Here is a 22,236-nt window from a genome sequence, read left to right as displayed (position 1 = left end):
GATCAATCGACTATCTCAAAAACACATGAAACATATGGGAGTTTCCCTATAGTCTCAAGGACATCTAGAAGTCTTTCCAACATCCCTAACAAGGGATACATCTCTTTGAGGGACACATCCTTGGTCTCCAACAAGAGAGACGTCTCAAAGACATCTCCTCATTGAGAGAGACATCCCAAGGATGTTTCCTGCCTGGTGGGGATGTTTCCTGCCTAGTGGCGGTGGTAGGCAAGTGGAGGGGGGAGGTTTACCAACCATCCCCGAGTCTCAGGCATTTCCCCAATTCTGTAAACACCAGCACATTCCCATGAAACGCTACTATTTTCTTGCAATTTATTAACTTCATATATTTATATGAATGACAAAATTTATTTTGGAAACTTTGTTAGTTGGCAAATCCATTTTTTTGAAATTTGTCAAAAATTAGTCAATTGGAAAACACAACCCAAAAAAATACCTTGCTTTCCAAAATCCCAAAATAAACCAAAAAAAAAATATGCACTCCAAAGATAAGATTTTTAAGATCCATAAGTGACCAAGAATAAGTAAACAAAGACTACTAAATGAGACGATATCATAAACAATGCGGCGCCATGAATAATTAATACATTAAGATCAATACACAATTGAACATAAAAAAAAATTTTGTTTTCTCCTATCAAGTAAGCAAAGGAAATCTTTGAACTATAGAACTACCAATATAGTCACGGGGAATAAAAGTAAAATTAAACACAATAAATTGAGGACTGTCCACAATAAGAGCTTGGCAGTCTTCTGCACTTGTTGAACTTGTGAATTTACCTACTGCAGCATAAACTTGAATATGATGATAGTGCATCCACTCAGACAGCCAAATGTATTAAAGTGAAAAGTGCTGCCGCCATATTTATGTCTTCCAATTTTCTCATTCAGTGTCGCTCAATATAGGTACAACCAGAGGTTTTAGTTGTGCTAAATAGACAATTGCCCACCTGCAATAAACAAAATGCAAATGTCAAAAGTAGAACTAAGTATTATCTCATTGAAAGGTGGATAATAGAAACATGTTATAGCATTAATATCTTATTCCAGGATGATTTTAGATTATTCAAGAAAAGTGAAATTGCTATTTCCTATTTATTGTAGCTGTATCATCTATTTGTTTATGTAAAATAGTGAAGATAATCCTATGATTGTAATTGTGAACATGCATTTCCAGCACACCGGGTAGGAATATGTAATGGTACATAACAAGGAAGACTACTCACATCATCCAACAGCACACTGTAGCAGTGGTGACCAAAGTAAAATGCAACCTGCACAATTGTAAACAATTTTTTTTATATCAAAGACGTTCTTCCAGCTTGGTTAATCAAAAACGTCTGCCATGAAGATAAATAAAAACCACTCATTTGAAGACCTTGGTGGGTTATTTGTGTAAACAACTATCTTATAACAACAGAGTTCCATATAACTTACATGATTAAAAAATGTTAAAACTGAGTTCACATTACAGGATTCTATCTTGCTTCTATAATTCTCTACTGCATTTTGAACAAGCAAGAAAGCCAACAAGCAAATAATATGACACAAAATATTATCAAATGTTTACTTCAAGAAATGATCAACAAGGATAGCCCACTTCCTCAATTGAAGACCTTGGTGGATTATTTGTGTAAACAACTAACTTAATAGCAGCAGTATTCTATATACTTTATGTGATCAAAAAATGTTCAAACCAAGTTTCTATAACAGGTTTTTTTATCTTGGTTCTGCAATTCACTACTGCTTGAGCAAGCAGGAAGCCAATGTGCAAATAATAAAATATTGGTGAACGTTTTCTTCAAGGGATGATTAACAGGGATAGCTGAGTTCAAGTAATGTATTTGCATGAAATAACTGACATGGTAATAAAAAAATACTTTAAAAATGCAAAAACAATGGCCTAACTTGTACAGCAAATGCAACATAACAGAGATAAAGTGATTCAGGAATAATTTCCATATAGTGCATAAACTCTATTGCAAAATGCATATAAACTGTTCTGATCAATGGACCTGCACGTTATCTCTTCTCCATTGTTTACAGACAGTATATACTAACATTGAGTAAAGATTTGGGTGAACACATGAGAAGTCCAAATTCAAGTCTCAGTTCTTTTTGATAACATTCAGCATTCCATCCTTTTATTTGCCAATCACATGTTTGTACTTACCTCTTCTCCTAAATGCCACAGAGATAAGTTGATTCCCCGTCTGCAGATTGTAAAACAAAGCAGTCAAAGATCCACCCTAATAGAACAACGTATTGAGACTTTTACAGTGTCTGCCCTCAAGCATATATTATCTTATCTCACACCAAGCTGAACTTCTGAAATTTAAAACCTAACACCTGAAAGATCCTGCTAAACTAGGCAATGATCTGTGATATTAAAAGATAATGTATTTGAATTTTGAATATTTTAAAATTTGCTTACTTTGTGATCAGCTCGACTTACATGCTGACTGATGAGTCAAATCTTGCTCTGCAATCTACTAATTATTGCTGAGAGCTATGGGTTAGTGACCCACAAATGCATTGGCAGTTCATTCTGCTTTATCCTGAATAAATATCCTTCAAATAAGAAATGGTCAAAGGATGCATGTTAAATTCCCCTGTTTGGGAGTTGTGTCCAAATGTAAGAAACACTTGCATGGTAGTGGTTTCCATTTTGGTCTTGATAAGTGTTGACGTGCGTTTTGTGACCACGCCCAACACAGAATAAAGTTTCCCAAAGGCTAACTTATCCTCTCTTGATCAAAGTCAAATGTATGCTAAGATTGCAGGAAGATCATACAATGACTCCAAGGTCTCGACAACGTACTAGCGACTTTATGTGGATATAGGCTCGTGTGGTGATGTTGCTAGTAATCCAAGGGGACTTACGTTTGAATCATTCTTTCACTTCTTTGTTGTGGCCAGAACTTCATCATCGGATATAGCAATTTTGTGATGATTCTGCCTCGAACGAAATAAACTAGAATCTGAGTTACCGGGTTCGCCCCTGGGACGCCCTGGTACGGGTCCGGGTTCGACGGGGTCCGTGGTACGGGTCCGGTTCGACCTGGGTTCAACCAGGGTTCAAAAAACCCAGGGTGGGTTCGACCCTGGTCGAACCCAGTCGAACCCGAGTGGACCCAGTCGAACCCGGGCGGCTGGGCGGCCCATAAAATTAAAAAACAAAGCAAATATTAATTTTTTTTCAATTTCGCCTTTTAAAAAGTGAAAATTATAACCTAAAAAACACTTCTAAACATTTTATTGACACATTTCACCTCATTTGTGTTGCAAACAATTTTTTTATGAGAGCAGGTTGAAGAAAGGTTGAACAAAATTTGGCTTCCAAGATCAAAGAGGAGGAGTTGAAGACTGATTTTAGAAGCTTCAACAAGTGTTGCAGCATCATTTCCATACATTTTCAAGCTTCCATTGGCTGCAAGAGGTAGGTTTTTAAACATTTTTTTCCAACTATTTTTGTTTCACAAATTGTCAAACATGAAACTTGAATTTTTTTTTATTATTTAGTTTTTGTTTTTGAATATGTTTATTTTATTTCTTGCCATAGGAACTAGAATGGCATCTACATCTTCCTCTATTGGCAATGAACAAATAATTGCAAAACAAAGAAATGATCCAAATTCTCCCTTATGGAAATATGTGGACATTATAAAACAACTTCCGGGAGGTGGGGGATTCTGTTGGAAATGCCAAGGATGTGATATTGAATGTAATAGTTCATATTATCGGGTGGTAGGCCATTTGTGTGGAATAAAAGGAAGAGGCATCAAAAAATGCCCTGGAAAAAATGGTAAACCTATACCAGATGAGATAGTGATGAAATATATTAGGGAGCATGAGGCGGCAGAAGAGAGGGAAGCCCGTAGATTGAACCAAACCGCATCAAAGAAAACAAGGGGAATGCAAGGCCCTTCTAATCCCAGTATTGTAGTAGAAGACCACCCTTTCTTTGCCACAAATGAACCTCAAAGTGAACCACCCTTGACATGTAAAAGAACAAAGGGGCCTTTAGAAACCGCATTCCAAAATGAGAGTAGAGACAATGCTGATCAAGATATAGTAAGGTGCATTTATGCAAATGGGTTGTCATTCAATGTTGTTCGCTCCCCATATTGGAAGCAAATGATAAAAAGTGTTAATGAGGCACCAAGAGGGTATAAGGGCCCCGGTTATGAGAAGGTACGTGGAACATTATTGGAGAAAGAGGTGAAGAGGGTTGAAGATGCATTGAAACCCATAAGGGATTCATGGGTTGAGACAGGTGTAACAATTGTTTCAGATGGGTGGAAAGATGCTAAAAACCGTCCCTTGATCAATGTCATAGCGGTGTCCCCTAAAGGGGCAATGTTTTTGAGAGCTGTGTATTGTGAGGGCCAAATAAAAGATGGCCAATTTATTGCAGAAATTCTCATCTCTGCCATTGAGTCTGTGGGACCCCGCAATGTTGTCCAAGTCATAACGGACAATGCAAAAAATTGTAGAGCTGCTGGTTTGTTGGTTGAGCAACGCTATGATCACATCTTTTGGACACCTTGTGCAGTACATTCACTCAATCTTATGCTACAAAGGATTGGGCAAAAAATAAAATGGATCAGAGATGTGTATGCAGAGGCTGAGGACATCCAGATGTTCATCACAAACCACCACATGTCTCAAGGGATTTTTAGAACCTATTCGAATTTGGAGCTATTGAAGGTAAGTGAAATAGTAATTTAATTTTACATTTTCTGATTTTTTTGAATTTTCAATGTTAATAATATCATTGTATAAGCTATATTGTGTATTCTTCTTTAAAGTTTGGCTTTATTTTTTAATCATTTGGCATTAATTTGTGTTATAGGTTGCTGAGACCCGTTTTGCATCAAACACAATCGTCTTAAGACGACTTGTGAAAGTTAGAGTGGCACTATGCAATATGGTGATCAGCACCAATTGGACTGTATGGAAGCAAAGTAGCATTGAGAGGGCAGAAAAAATTAGGGATAGAATATTGAATGAGAAATGGTGGGATCTTGTTACATATCTCCTAAGTATCACTGAGCCCATCATGAGCATGATTCGCTATACAGACATGGATAGGCCTTGCATAGGTGAGATTTATGATGGCATTGATTCAACGCTTGAAAAAATAAAGGTCACTATAAATGAAAAAGAGAATGATCCTCAGGAGAAATTCTTCAAAGAACTGGAAGTAATTATTGTAGAGAGGTGGAATAAGATGACCACTCCTTTGCACCTTCTTGCCTATGCCTTGACACCTAAGTACTATAGCAATCAGTTTCTTGATAAAGCAGGAAGGATTCCACCATGGAGAGATCTAGAAGTATCTGATGGGTATAAGGCAGCATTTCTTAGACTACATCCCGATGATGATTTGCGAGATGTTGTTACAAATGAGTTCATAGAATTCGCAAATGGGAATGGTCTAAGTGTTGATGCACTTCGTCATAGATCCAAGAAAGATGCTCATAGCTGGTGGTACTTCCATGGCACATGCTTCCAACACCTACAACCCCTCGCTATAAAAGTTTTATCACAAGTAAGTTTAATTAATTAAAATTTTAAATTTACAAGTTTTAGTTTATTTATAGTTTACTTTGTCTTCATAGGTTGCTAGTAATTTTATTTTTATTAATGTATAACTTTAATTGTTTACTTTGTCTTCATAGGTTGCTAGTTCATCTGCTTCAGAAAGAAATTGGAGCACATACTCTTTCATCCACTCAGTAAAGCACAATAGGCTGCTATCAAAAAGAGCGGAGAATTTAGTATATGTGCATTCCAACCTACGTCTTCTTTCACACAAACAACATGACTACACACAAGGGGAAACAAAGATGTGGGATATAGAGCCAGAGCATACTGATTTGGATGCTCCTACTTCTCAGCTTCTTGCATTGACACTTGATGACTCGGAAATTGAGCCAACTTATAGTGCAAGTGCAAGTGGCATTGGCTCATGTAATGTCAATGTCAATGAGGAGGAGGAGGAGGATGAAGAATTAGATGATCCATTTGATGATTAAACTTTAAGTTTATATTGTTGAAAGTTGAAACAATGATACTTGAATATTTTGTCATTTTGATATTAAACTTGATGTATATGATGCTATTATCAATTATGGTATGATCATGATGCTATGATTACAAGTTTATGTTTGTTTTGTTGTTCATATGATGCTATGTGACATGCATATTTTAATTCATGCTTATAGGCTTCACAAATATCAAAATATATATATATATAAAAAATTTACATGTTTTTGTACTAACGAACCCAAACCCCTTTTCAAAATTTTGCCGTACCGGCATACCGAGTTCTTCGAACCCGAACCCGAACCCGAACCCGAACCGGCAACCTAGACTAGAATGAACTGAAATTAAAGAAGAAAGGGTTTAGGAAGACTAAACTAAATCTAAGAACTCAATAGATAGCAATGCTTCAGATGAGATCAACCACACTTCACTTCACCACTAGAAGACAACTACATGAAGTGGGTGAAATCTTTAAAGGTTGTGCTTGAAGGATTTTAAACCATTGTTAAACACCATCAGAGAACAATGTCCAACCCACGATTCAGATTGAGCGCACACATAGAATAGCTCAGTCCAACCTTGCACTGTTGATAAAAATCATCTATCACCAAAAGGTATGAGCAAGCGATCTTCACCTTAAAACATTGCAATCAACTTTGTTCATCTAACTACTTGGAAAATAAAATTCTACTCTAAGTGAGGAAGGTGAAACCATGCAAGTTTTGAAAAATAACTTAAGTGAACACCATCAGAGAACAATGTATCACTGTTATTATCTCAATAACTTATCGCAACAATTTCATACAAATCTCCCTCCTTTACAAATGAAGGGGTCACCCCCTGGCCCCTTATATAGGCCTCCAACCTTGATTACATGCAAACAAGGTGGGAATAAACATTAATAACCCATCATGCCCATTACCAATTAATTGCATTCCGCCCAAAAATGTCATCCATTGTGTATTAAATACACCACTTCTTTCAAATTTGCCCAATGTGTAATAAATGCTCCATCATGCAATAAATCGTCTATAATGCTCTGAATGCTCCACCATCTCACCATGCATTGACTCAACCGCCACTTGGTCAAACATTTCAGCAATGAATGCACCACCATGCTACCATGCATCCAATAGATTCTCGCCATGCAAGTGGACCCCGCCGTCATAGGAACTTCTATAATTTTTTGGGTTGTGCTTCATTAATACGGAATATTCTCTTTACATGTCACCAGCTCATCCTTTACAAGGATCTTTCCATTTTGGGCTCACAAAAGACATTTTGGAAGATTTTCTTGCCTTGGAAGAAATTTAACAATCTTTTCCACTTCTAAAGGATTCCTGTACGCTTGGAAATTTTGGAGAGGGAAAATCTTTCCAGAGAGAGATTTTTGTCCTAAAGGAAAATTTGTGTGTTCCTAGGCATACTTTGTCCTGTAGGGAGATTTTCTTACCACTGACCATTTTATTGTGTCTAACAAATATTATCTTGTTCAGAGCTCCAAAATGCAAGAGAGAAAATTGGTCAATTTTTCCTATGCCTTGGAATTTCTTCATATTGTGCGCAATTCCATCTTGAGGAAGAATTTTTTTGAATTTTGAACTTTTCTTCTTGAACCTTGATTTTTATGTCCTACTTCCAACCTTGAGCACATTTTGAGCTAGAGAAGAAATTTTGAAAATTTTGGAAATTTGTCCCTAGAGGAAGGAATTTCTTCATGCCTTAGACAAATTTTACGTTATTTTATCTTCCTTAGGCATATTTGGAAAATCAAGAAAGTTCCCCCATACAAAGCTTTCCATGTCTTATTTTGTCTTTGAGCACATTTTAACTGAGGAATTTTTTGAAATTTTGGATTTTTCCTCCTTGGCCATGAATTTCACTTCAATTTTGTCTTTGGACGTTCTATCCTTGCCAAGGGCGAATTTCATCTTGGAGGAGGAATTTGGACAATTTTGGAATTTCCTCTATCCCCAACTTCTAGCACTTTATCTCCTTCCATGGGCACATTTCCTTGGATGTGCAGAAATTTTGTTCTAGGAGGAAATTCCTCTTGACCCTCTATTTGGTGCCCATCCTCATATTTGGGTGGATTTTCCTTATGAAGGAGGAAACTTGGATGTGGAAGAAAATTCCTTCAATACCCTTTTCTAGCGCCCTTTCTTCAGTTTGGGTGCCAATTCCATATTCTGCAAGAATTCATCATTTGGAAGGAAATTCCTTCCTCACCTTGTTTTGGCACCCTCTGCCTCTGCCTGGGCGAATTTTGCATAGTGTGGAGGAATCTTTCTCAGGGAGGATAATTCCTCCTTGGGGGCATTTTGGCACCCTATCTCCATCTCGGGCGCTAATTACATCATGTGGAGGATTTTCCTCTTTGGAGGAAAATTCCTCCTTCCCGTTGATATAGTGCCCATGCTCACTTGGAGCACTATTTGACTAGCATGCAAGAACTTTGGTTTTTCAAACTTTTCTTCCACCATGCCACTTTGGCGCTCAACCTCCAGTTTGAGCGGAATTTTGACTAGATGAAGATTTTTGGCTTTAGAGGAAAATTCCTCCACTACTTCACTTTGGTGCCCATCCTCTACTTGGAGTGCATTTTCCATGATGTGAAGGATTTTGACTTTTCCTCCTTGCCTTGGGTTCAGTGCCCATTCCTCTCCAAATGCACTATTTTGCTATGGTGAAGGAATTCTTACCTTGGAGGAAAATTCCTCCACAACCCCAATCTAGCGCTCATTCCTCTTTTGGAACCCATTTTGGCCATGGAGAAGGAATTAATTGGAATGTAGACATCCTTTTCTAACTTAGACATTTTTTTGCCCATTTTCTAGACTTGGATGCTATTTTTGGTTTTGAAGTAGATTTCTCTACCTTAGAAGATTTTCATGCTTTTTTCCACTTCAGGAGAGGACTTTCAAACTTAGTCATTTCTTTGACCAACTGCCTGCTTTTTCATCTTTCCCGATTTAGCCATGGATTTTCAAGAATGCCTCTGCCTTCAGTGTCGTGACCACTGCCTGAGGTGGACTTGCCAAAAATAGTAAGTACTTCAAAATATCATATCTAGATAAACCGGGACAAGGAGACACTAAAAATAGAAACTTACTAAAAATAGTAGGTTTGATTTTTGACAAAATTAGGCCAATCCAAGACACAATGAAACTTACTAAAAATATAGTAAGTTCTCAGAATTCGCCCAAATTTCACTGGTAGCTTCCTTGAAGGGCTCTGATTTCATTGCAATGTTCAAATTTTCCAAAACCCTAAGGAAAAGACCTCAAACCTAAGTCTAAAGGGCAAAATCCTAAAATAGGCAAAACAGGTTCCAAACTCGGTCAAATTCGCTCCAACGACTTGCAAACTTGATCAAATTTCACCAAAACACTTGTAGACCAGGGAGATTGAAAGGATTGCTACGAAAAGACCCAAAGAACAAAAATCAAAAGACCCAAGAGAACCTAAAAAGTAGGGGGTCCCAATTTGCAATGTGGCGATGTGTGAAAATGTCACAACAATAAGCCCATAGCAGTAGTAGATGAGGGGAATTATTGGCGTTCACTAACAAGACATATTGCTAGATTTGTGGACTCATGTAGGTTAAGCCAACTAGCAAAGGAGTGAGTCAAAATACAAGGTTCAAGACTTCATCTCTAAGAGCCAAATAGACCATGGCATGGCATTCCTATGAAATTTGTATTGAAACTGCCAATGATGTGGAGAGGGTTTTATTCTAGCTATGATGCTAGGACAGCTTTTCTAATATGGCTCATTTTCTTCTTTGTAAGAAAATAGTTGATGCATCGGAGTGACAGATATATTTTCAAAAAGAAATTATCAGGTTACATTGAATGCCCAGCATAGAGTCTAAAACTACATACTCAGCACTTTTCACTCTACGTTGTCCTTCCCTAGTCATGTTTTAGGTTGTAATGTCCCCTACTAGGATGCTGCCAATTCCTATAACTTAATGATAGTTCTGATCTGATCTAATCGATGAGCATTCCACTGGATGCTTTTGACTCCTTTCCTTTATATCTCTCAATGTGAGGGAGAGGTCACACCTCTTCATTACTTCTGCCCTTTGAAAGGGACACAACCTTTCACAATCAGATCTACACTTCTTATTTAAATCAGATTTGCACTTCTGATTCCCAAATTATCCCCCTCTCAAAATGAGGTTCTCTTCTCCCTTTTATATCCCATGATTGAGGGAGTCACAACTTTTCCTTCCATGTCTTTTGACCATTCATTAACTTAATCAAATTTTAATTATATTTAATTATACTATTTTATATTTTAATTTTATTCTTTTCTATTTTAATATTATTATTATTATTTATTATTAAATTCTATTCCAAAGTGGGGACATTACAGTCCGCCCCACTCAAGATTGCTTGTCCTCAAGCAATGATCATGGAATGTTCAAAATGATTCCCAATATGAAATGGCTTTCGAAACACTCATAGAATAAACATGCTGCTACTTTTTTTGTAAAAACCCTAGTTCTTGCCCTAAATCACCATTTTATGTAAAACTACAAATGGAACAAGATGCGTACCTGATTGAGATCCTGCAATAGGTTAGGAAACCATTGGAACTGATAATATAAATCTCTAAAGAAAGATAATTAAGCATAAATTAACTTAACCAGGGTCTGGTCCAACTCCCTATAGGAGCTCAATCATAAGAAAGTGGGAGTAAGAGGAATGATGAGGTGTCCAAGAGACCCTCTACCCTAGGCCCAAGAGCAGAGTGAAAGCCAAAGCCCTCTTGGCCTCATGGAACCATCGATCAAACTACCATGAGGTGGGCTACCTAGTGAGGTATCCTATCACTGTTCCCCTTCATCACTTCCATCCTTACCCCCTTGTTAATAATTAATTATGATAGAATTTGGAAAGATACAATAGGGTGCCCTGAATACCCTTCCCCTCTTAAGTCCAAGAGCAGTGGACTCCAGCTTACAACCCCTTGGCCTCATGGGACCATCGGTCAACTACCATGCGGTGGACTACCTAGAGGAGGACCTCATCACCGTTCTCCCTCTTTGTATTTCCTTATATTACTACCATGGCAGTTCGCACAACATATGCATTATAGGGTATTCTCATACAAATGATAATATGAATTACATATACATTTCATAATTATGTAATTTTAAGACAAGTTTTCTCTCATCCTTGTCTCGCATCACTTCTTAAATGGATTGCACGATATCATAGATATCACTTAATGTTGAGAACTTATGATTAGAAGCATGACACACATTTATGACCTCAAATACAATGTTCCTAAATAAATACATCTATAGTAGTCATGGACACTCATGGAGCAAACAAACACATCAGATATGAATCAAACACGGAGCATACACTTGAAAACACAAAGCATACACATGGATATCTGCAAACATGGAGCATACATGTGAATACACATTGTTAGATTCTTTTTCCTTAACTAGGATGATTCATTGATTCATCTTTAGATTCTTTACCCTGCAGGATGGCAGGATCATTGCTCTGATACCACTGTAATGTCCCCTACTAGGATGCTGCCAATTCCTATAACTTAATAATAATTAAGTTTTGATCTGATCTGATCAATGATCATCCCACTGGATGCTTTTGACTCCTTTCCTTTATATCTCTCAATGTGAGGGAGAGGTCACACCTCTTCATTATGGATGCCCTTTGGCAAGAGACACACCCTTTCACCATTAGCACCCTTTGAAAGAGTGCAGCTCTTCATTACTTCTGCCCTTTGAAAGGGACACAACCTTTCACAATCAGATCTGCACTTCTTATTTAAATCAGATCTGCACTTCTTATTTAAATCAGATTTGCACTTCTGATTCCCAAATTATCCCCCTCTCAAAATGAGGTTCTCTTCTCCCTTTTATATCCCATGATTGAGGGAGTCACAACTTTTCCTTCCATGTCTTTTGACCATTCATTAACTTTATTAAATTTTAATTATATTATTTTATATTTTAATTTTATTCTTTTCTATTTTAATATTATTATTATTATTTATTATTAAATTCTATTCCAAAGTGGGGACATTACACAGGTCCCATTTTGCCAATTTCCAGGCCTAAATTCCATCACTAATTTACCATGCAAGCCAAGCCATGATCCCTTGGCTGCTGTCAAACCATGCCCTTGTCATTTCCAATGCTCCATACTTATGGCCACTAGTGCACTAGCAACCCTAGACACTAACATAGGCACACTAGCATCTCCCATCAAAAATCAACAAAAACCCTACCTTTATGGCCTTGCAACATTTGTATAACAACTCTTCAACACTTACCTTCATAAAAACAGTCTTAAACCTCATTTATCTCTCTCTTGGCTCTCTTTTTGAATCTTCTCAAACTTCTTCCACTTTGATGCTTTTGAGCAACCCTTTTAGAATCCCTGCAAATTTTGATTCCCAACAACTCCTTACATCTCTCCCAAGCCACATGTTTTATCTCCCTATTTCCTCCATGGCGAAGCATTGCATGCCCTTCATCAAGCTTGCTAGGGTTCTCCTTCACACCTCTTGCACCCACCACACTTACACCTACACATAGGGCATCAAACACTTCTAAAATTACTATCTAGTTTGAGGCTGAAACAAGCCATCTAAGAGACTAACTGAGGCAGCCTCCCAAAACCATTTAACACATTTTTCCCCTTGTTCATAGGTTCAATCACAAACAACTCAACACGATAAGATCAAAGAATCTGCAAATGGCACAACAATCACAAAAATTAGGCAAACCTAGATGAATAGTTTCAATATTGTGGACAAAAGGACAGTAGCATCTATTGGAGGTTCACAACATGCCCTAGAGGTCAAAGTGAGTTTCAATGTTTTGATCATGTGAATACATACTTAATGCCACAGAGACATTCTAAAACTAAACCCACCTACAATATTACCCTTCTTCAATTCCACAAATTTGAAATCCCTCAACAAACTAAACATGGCATCTATGGCTGCCTTGCAACTTTCTGTCATCTAGAGACTGAAATCAACAAACCTCCTTGAAATGATCAAAAAAGTCCCTATAACAATAGCAAGGAAAAACCCTAACTTGTGGCATTGTAGTGCCCACAGAATCTGCTGCTAAGAATGAATCCAACCCAAAATGGGCACCTCAAATCAAATGACAAGGAGAGCATTGGTTTTTGGTAATTGAGCAACCCTCCGCATTAATGGTGGCAAATGGGAATAAACCCCATATGTATAACCTTGGCGCCCAAACTGATTTTTTGAAAAAGCATGCTCCAATCACCAAAGGGCCTTTTCAATATCTACAACAATCACCATATACCTTATCGAACCTTTGGATGATCAAGTATTAATATTCTCAAACCTTTGATAAACAATGAGTATCCTTACTCTCTTTGCTTGTCAAGCCATTGGACAATCAGGCCAAACCTTACCTTCATGCTCACTGGAGAAGAGCACAAAACCCTTTAATGTCCCGACATAGTTATCAAACAATCAGGCCATTGGGCTCCTCTTGATTTGCATACCTATCAAACCTAGGAAGTGGGCACATGCACCTCCAATATCCCAACAAATCACAAATCCATTGGACATTGGGCCTTCGTCAAACAACCTGCCAATAGGGTGGGAGATAAGATACTCTGACAATTCAACGGCGTGATTATGCCATCAGAGGAATCAGGAAAGACAAACCCTCAAGGTATCGAGATGGAAAGGGAAGGTATGAAGGGATGGGAAACAGTGAAAGTCTGAAAAAACCCAGAGGAAATTTTGAAGAGGATTGAGGGACATGTAAGGTTATTGGACTTTTAAGGATAACATGATTGAGATGGCAAGTCCAATAAGAATGGAGGGATGAAGAAGTCTGAAAGACAAAAAGCAACTTTTACGTAATCAAGGAAGGAAGGGATGGTAAGAAGGTAAGAGAAAGTCTGAAACTTTGAAACTGATAATTGCGTAGGTGTATTTCAAAGACTTCAATGGAGTTTTGGACCATTAAGGTATATGGAAAGCAATACTGGATAGGGAATGGCCGAAAGACTGATTCTAATAAGTTACATAGAGCAATCAACAAAGTATTAAAATGTTGAGAAATCAAGGAGTCAGGGAAACAGGCATCAAGAGATGTGTTAAAACTTGAATTTTCAGGGCAGTAAGGCCTTTCAATTGGTGATAAAAGCTCAGTTTGGAGCCTTGTATTTGATAAAGTCTTGAAGAGGTATGGACCACAAATTTGGTTGCAATGCAAATGCTCTTATTTCAAAGGATCAATGTTCTAAATTAGACCCCAAATCCAGAAAATATATTTTTTTTGGTTATGGTGATTGAATTAAGGTATATAGATTGTGGGATCCTGCTACCCACAAAATCATCATTAGCAAAGATGTATTTGATGAGTCTTCTCTCATAAAATTAGACATTGAAAAGTTCATTTGAAATAGGAACAAGTACTGCAATATCAACAAGTTCAGTTGGAAACTCATCCATCCACAGAAATAGGAAGCAAGGAGAAGCTTTTGAAGATGAAGATGTGGATGCAAAAATAATACAAGAAATGTGGAAATACCACAACCATCTCTAAGGAGATCTACACAAGTCAAAAATCCTTCTAAAAGATATGATGCTTTTGTTTTGTCTATTACTTTGATTTCTAATGACGGGGAACCAATTTGTTATCAAAAAGCAATAGATGGCACTAAAAATACTAAATGGAAAATAGCAATGAAAGAAGAAATGGATGCCTCAAAGAAGAATAAAACATGGGACTTGGAAGAACTTCCAAAGCATAGGAAAGTTGTTGATTGCAAAAGGGTCTATAAATTGAAGAAGGGTGTTGATGATAAAACTTAAAGGTACAAGGCACGACAGGTGGCAAAAGGATATTCTTAGAAGGAAGGTATTGACTTTCATGATAAAATTTCACCAGTTGTTAAGCTTGTTTCCATTCAAGTTTTGTTAGCATTAGTTGCACTACTTGATCTTGAGTTAGAGCAGCTAGATGATAAAACAGCATTTTTACATGAAGATTTGAGTGAGGAGATACATATGGAACTTTGTTCAAGAACGCAACTAAAAATTTGTTTGCAAACTCAAGAAGTCATTGTATGGCCTAAAGCAGTCACACAAGCAATGGTACAAGTTTGATTCCTTCATGGTGAGCCAAAGCTTTACAAAAAGTGAGTATGACCATTGTGTTTACTTAAAAAGGTTCAAAAATGATTTCTTCATTATCTTGGTGTTATATATTGATGGTATGGTTGAAATTAGTGAGTTAAAGGCTCGGTTGGCTAGGAGATTTGATATTAACGATCTAGAAGTAGCAAAACAAATTTTGGGCATAGAAATACACCAAGACAGGGAACATGGTAAGCTTTGGTTATCACAGCAGAAATATGTGAAGAAGATCCTCATAAGATTCAGTTTGCAAAATGAGAAAATAGTAAATATCCCTTTAGCTTCCCATTTTAAGCTTTCTTCAAGTTTATGTCCTAGAAATAAAAAAGAAAATAACTATACGTCTCATGTACCATATGCTAATGCAGTAGGAAGTTTAATGTATGCGATAACATGTACAAGACCGGATATTCCACATGCAATTGGTGTTGTCAATAGTTACATGGCAAATCCAAGTAAAGAGCATTGGGTATCAACGAGATGGGTGCTTCAATATCTTAGAAGCACAAGTGATTATCGTATCACCTACAATGGTTGCAGTGATTCAGTGTATGGCTACGTTGATTCAGATTTTGCAGATGATTTGGACAAAAGGAGATCTACTTCAAGTTGTGTCTTTACTCTTGCAGGAGGACCTATTTGTTGGATGTCAAAGCTTCAAGAAACAATTGCTTTATCCGCAACTAAGGTAGAATATATGGCTGTCTAACATGCATGTGAAGAGACAATTTGGTAGAAGGGTCTTTTGGGTGAGTTTGGAAAAGTGCAAGACTAAGTGACTATATTTTGTAATAGTCCAAGTGTTATCCATTTGGCTAAAAATCCAGCTTATCACAGTACCAAAAATATTGAATTAAGTACCATTATGTAAAACAGATTATTGATGGAGGTGGAGCTACTCTTGAGAAAGTTCATATGCCAAAAAACTATACAGATATGTTTACCAAACCAGCACTATTAGAAAAGTTGAGATGGAGTTTGGCTTCCCTTGGCTTGCAGAAAAGGTGATGAATGGGCATGGGCGGGTATTAGGTAAATTGTTGTCAAGGTGGAGATTGTTGGATAATGACAACAATGAAAACAATAAAACAATCTAACCTAATCTTATCTTTTAGAAGAACAGTTTTTTTCTTTAAGAGAAAATTCCTAATTTATTTAAAGGAATAAAACTTGTTTTTCCTAAGTTTGATGATGGTTGTTATCTTGAAGATATTCTATATATTTTTGTTGTCTTGAAGGCAAAGTAATTATATAATAATTGTAATAGCAACAGCTGTGAAGATTATAATTGTTTTCTCTGAGCAAGAACAATACCGATACCTTGCCCTATGGATTGTTTTTTTGGAATATTGTCAAGGTTTTACCATGTAAATCTGTGTCTTCAATGTTATTCTGTTCTTCAATTTTACTTTCTTCATTAATTATTCGCAACTAATTTGTGCTGCAACTTTTTAATTATTCTGGGTTTTATACTTCCGCTTCCACAACACAAGGGGTCCTATAAAAAGTTTCAAATTTGTCAATTCTGGCAATTGAGCAATTGTTCATTTGCCTTCAAAATTCTCTAGCTCCATTTTTGTGGTGATTGGATAAGTTTTTGTGCAAGAACAAAAAAAATTAAATCGGGCCTCCAAGGGGGGCCTCCAAGGGGGCCTATTTACAAAGGAGGTCATTAAATTCAATTTGCTGAGAGGATGAAAACTAAATAACAAAATTTTGTGAAATTAATTATGGTCCTTCACAAAAACTCATGGCTTTCAGAGTCTGTTTGTGCTTGTGGTGAATTTTTCATCATTTGGCCTATCGGGTAATTAAAATCCCAATTTCATTATCTTGACAAATTTGAAACTATTTAAATCATTTTAATGAAAGAGGGGCAAATTAGTTGTTTTTAGTACGTTTTATCCTCCCCTTTTTTGTTTTAAGTCTCTGTCTTTTGAAAATATTACAAAGTTTATTTTTAAAGAGAAGGCCATGTGGCCACAATGCACAGCGGTGCATTGTGGGGGCCTTTCCTTTCCCAAGACTTGTGCTATACTAAATTGCATTGAACATGGTTTGACTTGCTATGCTGGAGGTAGATGGCGCTATTCCTTTGTTTACTACGTGCAAAAGCATATGTCTCTGTTTGCTGTCCTCTTCACATTGACTGGACGCTATTATTTGGACAGCATTTTTTTGCTGAAACATGAAATAAATATCAGGCAAGTGCTGGTATGAATCTTTGGTCACGTGCTACGGTTTTGGGAGGAGGTTTTCACTGAAATGAGTAGCATAAAACGAAATTTTAACGTCCCAAAACTTATCACTAGCCATTCACACGCCCAGGCAGCCATTTTAGCAATGTTCTAAGCATTTCTAAACTACCTCCAATGATAAAAAGAGACCTGCACAAGCCAAAAAAGTCCCTACTGTAATTTTAATGATTTTTTAAGCATTGTCAGCTGCCCGCTGTTAACAAAAATGCCCATGCATCATCAGAAATGATCTGCACTCATTTTAATCCTTCAATATGCATTTTATATCCTTGGCAACACATAAAACATCATTTCAGATGATTTAAAGAGATCAGAATGCAAACATGGGCAACTTTTGGACCTTTGGTTGAAGTGAAGTTTGTTTTATAAAAGAAATGCAGGTTTGACCTACAGTCTTCTGTAGTTGGAAATGACCCACAATTTGGAATGTGGAACCGAAAGGAGGAGAGGTAAGAGGGAGATGTATAGATAGCATAAATGAGTGTTTCTATGGGCAAACAGATTTAATACACGTTTATTTTAAAAGGTAAACTTAGAGAAATCCTATGGCAACTTGATCCATGCTAGATGTTTGATGCATTTGAAGCTCTTCCACCAATGCCAACGGTTATGTTCACTGTGGAAAGAGCAATCTCTTTGAATGTTCCCACTAGTCAAGATGCAGTAACAATAGAAGCAGTAGATGGGGTGACTCACCAAATGGAGTGATTGGGGCCAGACAATGGGAATGTTATAGTGATCAGAATGTAATCATAGGTAGATGTAATAATGAAAGCATATCAATTATTAAAATGAAAAAATTAAAATACAGAGAAGAGTTTTAGAATTAAAAATTTCATGTGCATGGTTAATGGCATTTTTTTAAACTGCCATTAAATGGGTATTTACCCAGAAGTATATTTTTCACTGTCAAGTGAAAAATAAAGCTGGTAAATGGGGTTTTATACCCACATGAAAAAAGTTGAACGGGATTTGAAAATAAGGTGTGAAAATCAATTTTCAGCTACAAATAAAAAGACCAAATGAGAGGAAAAATAAAGATAAAGATGCCAGTCAAATATCCAGCCAATCAGATGACACATTTGGATGATTTCCAAAGCAGTATAACAGTTTTTTAAGTGGCAACATCAGCATCAATCCCAGTTCACTTTAACAACTACATATGAATCAAGGAGTTTGCTTTCAAGAAAAGATCAAATCTTGCTGTAGGCACAAGTCCCAAGACACAAATATTAAATGAGAAGTCAAAAATGTAACTGAAAACTAGGTCCTAGGCCGACATGTTTTTACTTTTTCATATAGGTAATCTGTAAAATGAAAAATCCTGAAAAGGGGTTTTGGATTCTGGATTTTGGAATTTGGACTAGGTTTTAGAATTTATTTTCCATTTTGGGCAGGTATTTTCAGTAGAGAGGTCATATTTTCAGGATCACAGGAAATAATGTTGTCTGTAAGGAAATAAATCTCTATATCACATATTTTCAGTTGAGATTGCAATATATGAATAACACTTTCAGTGTGTGTTCGCAATTGTCTTTTTGAATGTATGCATTTTTTTTAAGCAAGAAGATCAAGGGTCTTTAAGTTTACCTGTTCAGATTTCCCGAATTGCATATTCTATTTATATTTTATTGCTTTCATTCATGAAATGAATTAAAATGCTCTAAGTGGAATACAGAGGACTGTGCATCCTTTTAGGGATTTGTAAGTAAAATTGCAAGAAATACTCTTTTTTGGGTGTGTCATTGTAAGGTAGTGATATTGTTATACCCTCTGAAGTTGAAGTTTGGATGTCAAAAAGAGGCATTTGCAGTGTGAAAATTGACTCTATACTGTGAAAAGGCGCCGATCTACAGTTTATAGCAATGTCCCCTTTTTGAAATGGGATTTAATAGTAAATGATAATATCTTAAAATATAATATATAATTATAATTATAATTATAAATTAATTAAGTTTAATAAATGGTCAAAAGGTATGAAATGAAGAGTTGTGACTCCCTCAAACGTGAGATATAAAAGGGAGATCATTTCACTTGAAAAGGAAATCCAAGGATGATTTATCTAACAATAGTCAGGGAAGAAAGAATGGAGCATATGAATCAAGGAAGGATTAGTAGAAAGGAATGGGATGAAAATAAGGGAGTGACTATTTCAAAGGGCAGAAATTAGGACAGGTTGTACTCTTTCAAGGATCGGTAATTAAGAAAGGTTGTGACTCTTGCAAAGGACAGACGTGATGAACAGGTGTGACTTTTCCCTCACAATGGAAGATATAAAGGGAAGAAGGTTTCATTGGAGGAGAACATGCAAGGGGCGATCAATTTGGAAAATAAGTTATTATCATCAAAAGGTAGCAATGGAGGGTGGTGACTCAATTCTTATGAAGGTGGTGACCCTTTAAACAATAAATCTTAAAGGATAAGTAATTCCAAGCATTCAAGGATCACTATTCAATCATCACTCGTGAATCCATCAAATCAAACCCTTCATTCATCCATCAATCATCAATTCCTCGAGAAATCAAGCAAACAATCAATCAGCAAGATCAAGCTAACAATCATCAAATCCACATCAATCATCACTTCATCTTCGGATCAAAAAAACAAACAATGCCTTGAAGCCTACTCTTGAAGTCCACTTTAGCTGCTTTGTGAACAAAAAAAGAGCAACTCGTCAGTTTGAATGCGATGTTAAGAACCACTCTCTTGACGTAGCATCTATGTGCTTTTTAATTGGCATTGATTCCTGGATTGTTGAAGGAGCTTATATTCCTGTTGCAACATATGAAAGCATGCTTGTCAATGGCAACGTAACTTTAGGAGTACCTCCACTTATCAAAAGTGCAACAGCTGAAGAAATTTATGCAGATATGCCAAGATTCTTTCAAATTCTTTGTAAATCCCAAACATTAGGTCGTTTTGTCTGGCCATTAGTGGCTTTCCAAAGTTTGAGCTTACATTCTCGTGCTGATACTTTCCACCCTTATCCGTTATCTTATTTTAAAGGGCAAGGACCGCGCACAAAACCACTGTTAATCTAACCGTAAGAAACTAGGGCAACTTTGTCTGCTTCAAAAACCTAGCTATTATATCACAAGGCATTACAATATAGAAACTATAGAAAAGGGCTTGGAATTATGGACCCTACAGGAAAGTCCTTTAAATGAAGTTCAACTAACAGGTTATATATGTATCCCAATCCATTGCAAAAAACAAAATCTTTTTCAAGAGCTTAAAAACTTGACGGATGGCCATTTAGGTATTAAGCTATGTGCACCAGATCTATATTCTACATTTATGCAACAACTTTAAATTATTCATTGCTATGTCAATAAGTAAATTGAAGAAAAAAAAAACCAATTCAAAATTCAATTAAACTCGATAAAGGCTAATCGAAATTAATATAGACTGTGATAGAGAATCTGAGTATATAAGATCTAAAAAGAAAATTGGTGTACGAAAAAGAATGCAACTTACAGGTTGGCAGAAGGACCCTTGTTGTAACAAAGCCTCACCAACAGCGAGGCCAATATTCCGCTGAGGAGGAAGATAAGCGTTGTGACGAAAAAACCCATTCTGAATTGCACAATCCACGCCTCTGCAATCGCAATGGGAAGATGCCACGGATCTCGTATTGTTAGCGCAAACTTTTGTCTTCGTTTGATCTGAATATTTGTTTAATTGTGTAATTGCGCCAAGCAGATTTGAAGGCCTCGTCAGATAATGAATCTGTGAAACCAGAACAATAATAGGCGAAGAGAATTGTCTAGTGAACGGGACAAGTTGCCCCCTTGGTCATATTAGAGAACCGAAAGAGGAGCTGAGCGCTCTTTAAAATAAATCGGTAAAACCGGTTTTTATTTTTCGGGTGTTGAAAATTTCCCACCTCAATTGAACGTGTAAAGAATGAAAAGAAATGAAGAGAAGATTTATAAGTGGACGTCAAAGCACGCTAAGGGGTTTAGGATGCCATACAATTTCTAGTATCAAAGTTTTATAAAATTTGTATTATTTTTTTTAGATTAAATTTTTTGAGTCTTATATTTTCAAACAAGATGCTTAAATTATCAATTTTCAAGGTGTTTTCATTACTGGTACAAATGTACTCTACGCTGAGCACTTCATGACGAAGTGTCATCCTGTTCCCATAACTCTCTTATTGTAAAATCGGCTAATTCTCTTTTCCCACTCTACTTTAAGTAGCATCTATCTATCAATTGCACACATAAGATGATGTGAGTTAGTACTTAGCTAAGCTATCGAACATTTGTGTTTTTTGTTTAATATTCACTCCTATATAGGCTTTTTCCTCGTGGTCTCGTGTGGGGTTATGTAAGCTTTTTTTAACCTTAGTTGTTTTGTCCATAGAGCATTTCTAATTTTTTCTCTCACATACTTTTCTCATTTCTTTGCTATCAATTTGGACATTCATGCATATTAACATCACACTTCATCCATCTGTCATTTTGCTTCATCCATGTGTTGTTTGTTCTAGTTAGCTCTTCCTCCATAATTAGCTTAGACCAATAATGGTTCTCCATGTTTTTAATCTTCTTTAGGTAACTTAAAAGTTAAACCATTGTCTGCAAAGGAAAAGTACCAGTTTCAACCAATAAAATCTTGTATTCAACAATAGTCTTAATCTTGAGACTTCTAATGATAAGGTGTTATTTGAATTATTTCCACCTACTTCCATGTTTTATTTGACATGCTACTTTTCACA

General features: G+C 36.6%; 1 protein-coding gene across 1 annotated transcript; it reads right to left on the bottom strand.

The window, feature by feature from the left end:
- Window positions 1-577: 577 nt before the first annotated feature.
- Window positions 578-21,353, bottom strand: LOC131031031 (V-type proton ATPase subunit e1). Its single transcript, XM_057962038.2, has 3 exons — window positions 20,991-21,353; window positions 1,248-1,295; window positions 578-971 (listed from the first exon to the last, which is right to left on the bottom strand). Exons 1-3 carry the CDS (start codon window positions 21,086-21,088, stop codon window positions 905-907), a joined length of 213 nt encoding a protein of 70 aa, XP_057818021.1. The 5' UTR covers window positions 21,089-21,353; the 3' UTR covers window positions 578-904.
- Window positions 21,354-22,236: the final 883 nt, after the last annotated feature.

Source organism: Cryptomeria japonica, chromosome 3, assembly GCF_030272615.1.
Source record: "Cryptomeria japonica chromosome 3, Sugi_1.0, whole genome shotgun sequence".
Lineage (NCBI taxonomy): Eukaryota > Viridiplantae > Streptophyta > Pinopsida > Cupressales > Cupressaceae > Cryptomeria > Cryptomeria japonica.
Note: the sequence above shows the minus strand (reverse complement) of the source record. Positions and strands in the feature narration are given on the sequence as shown.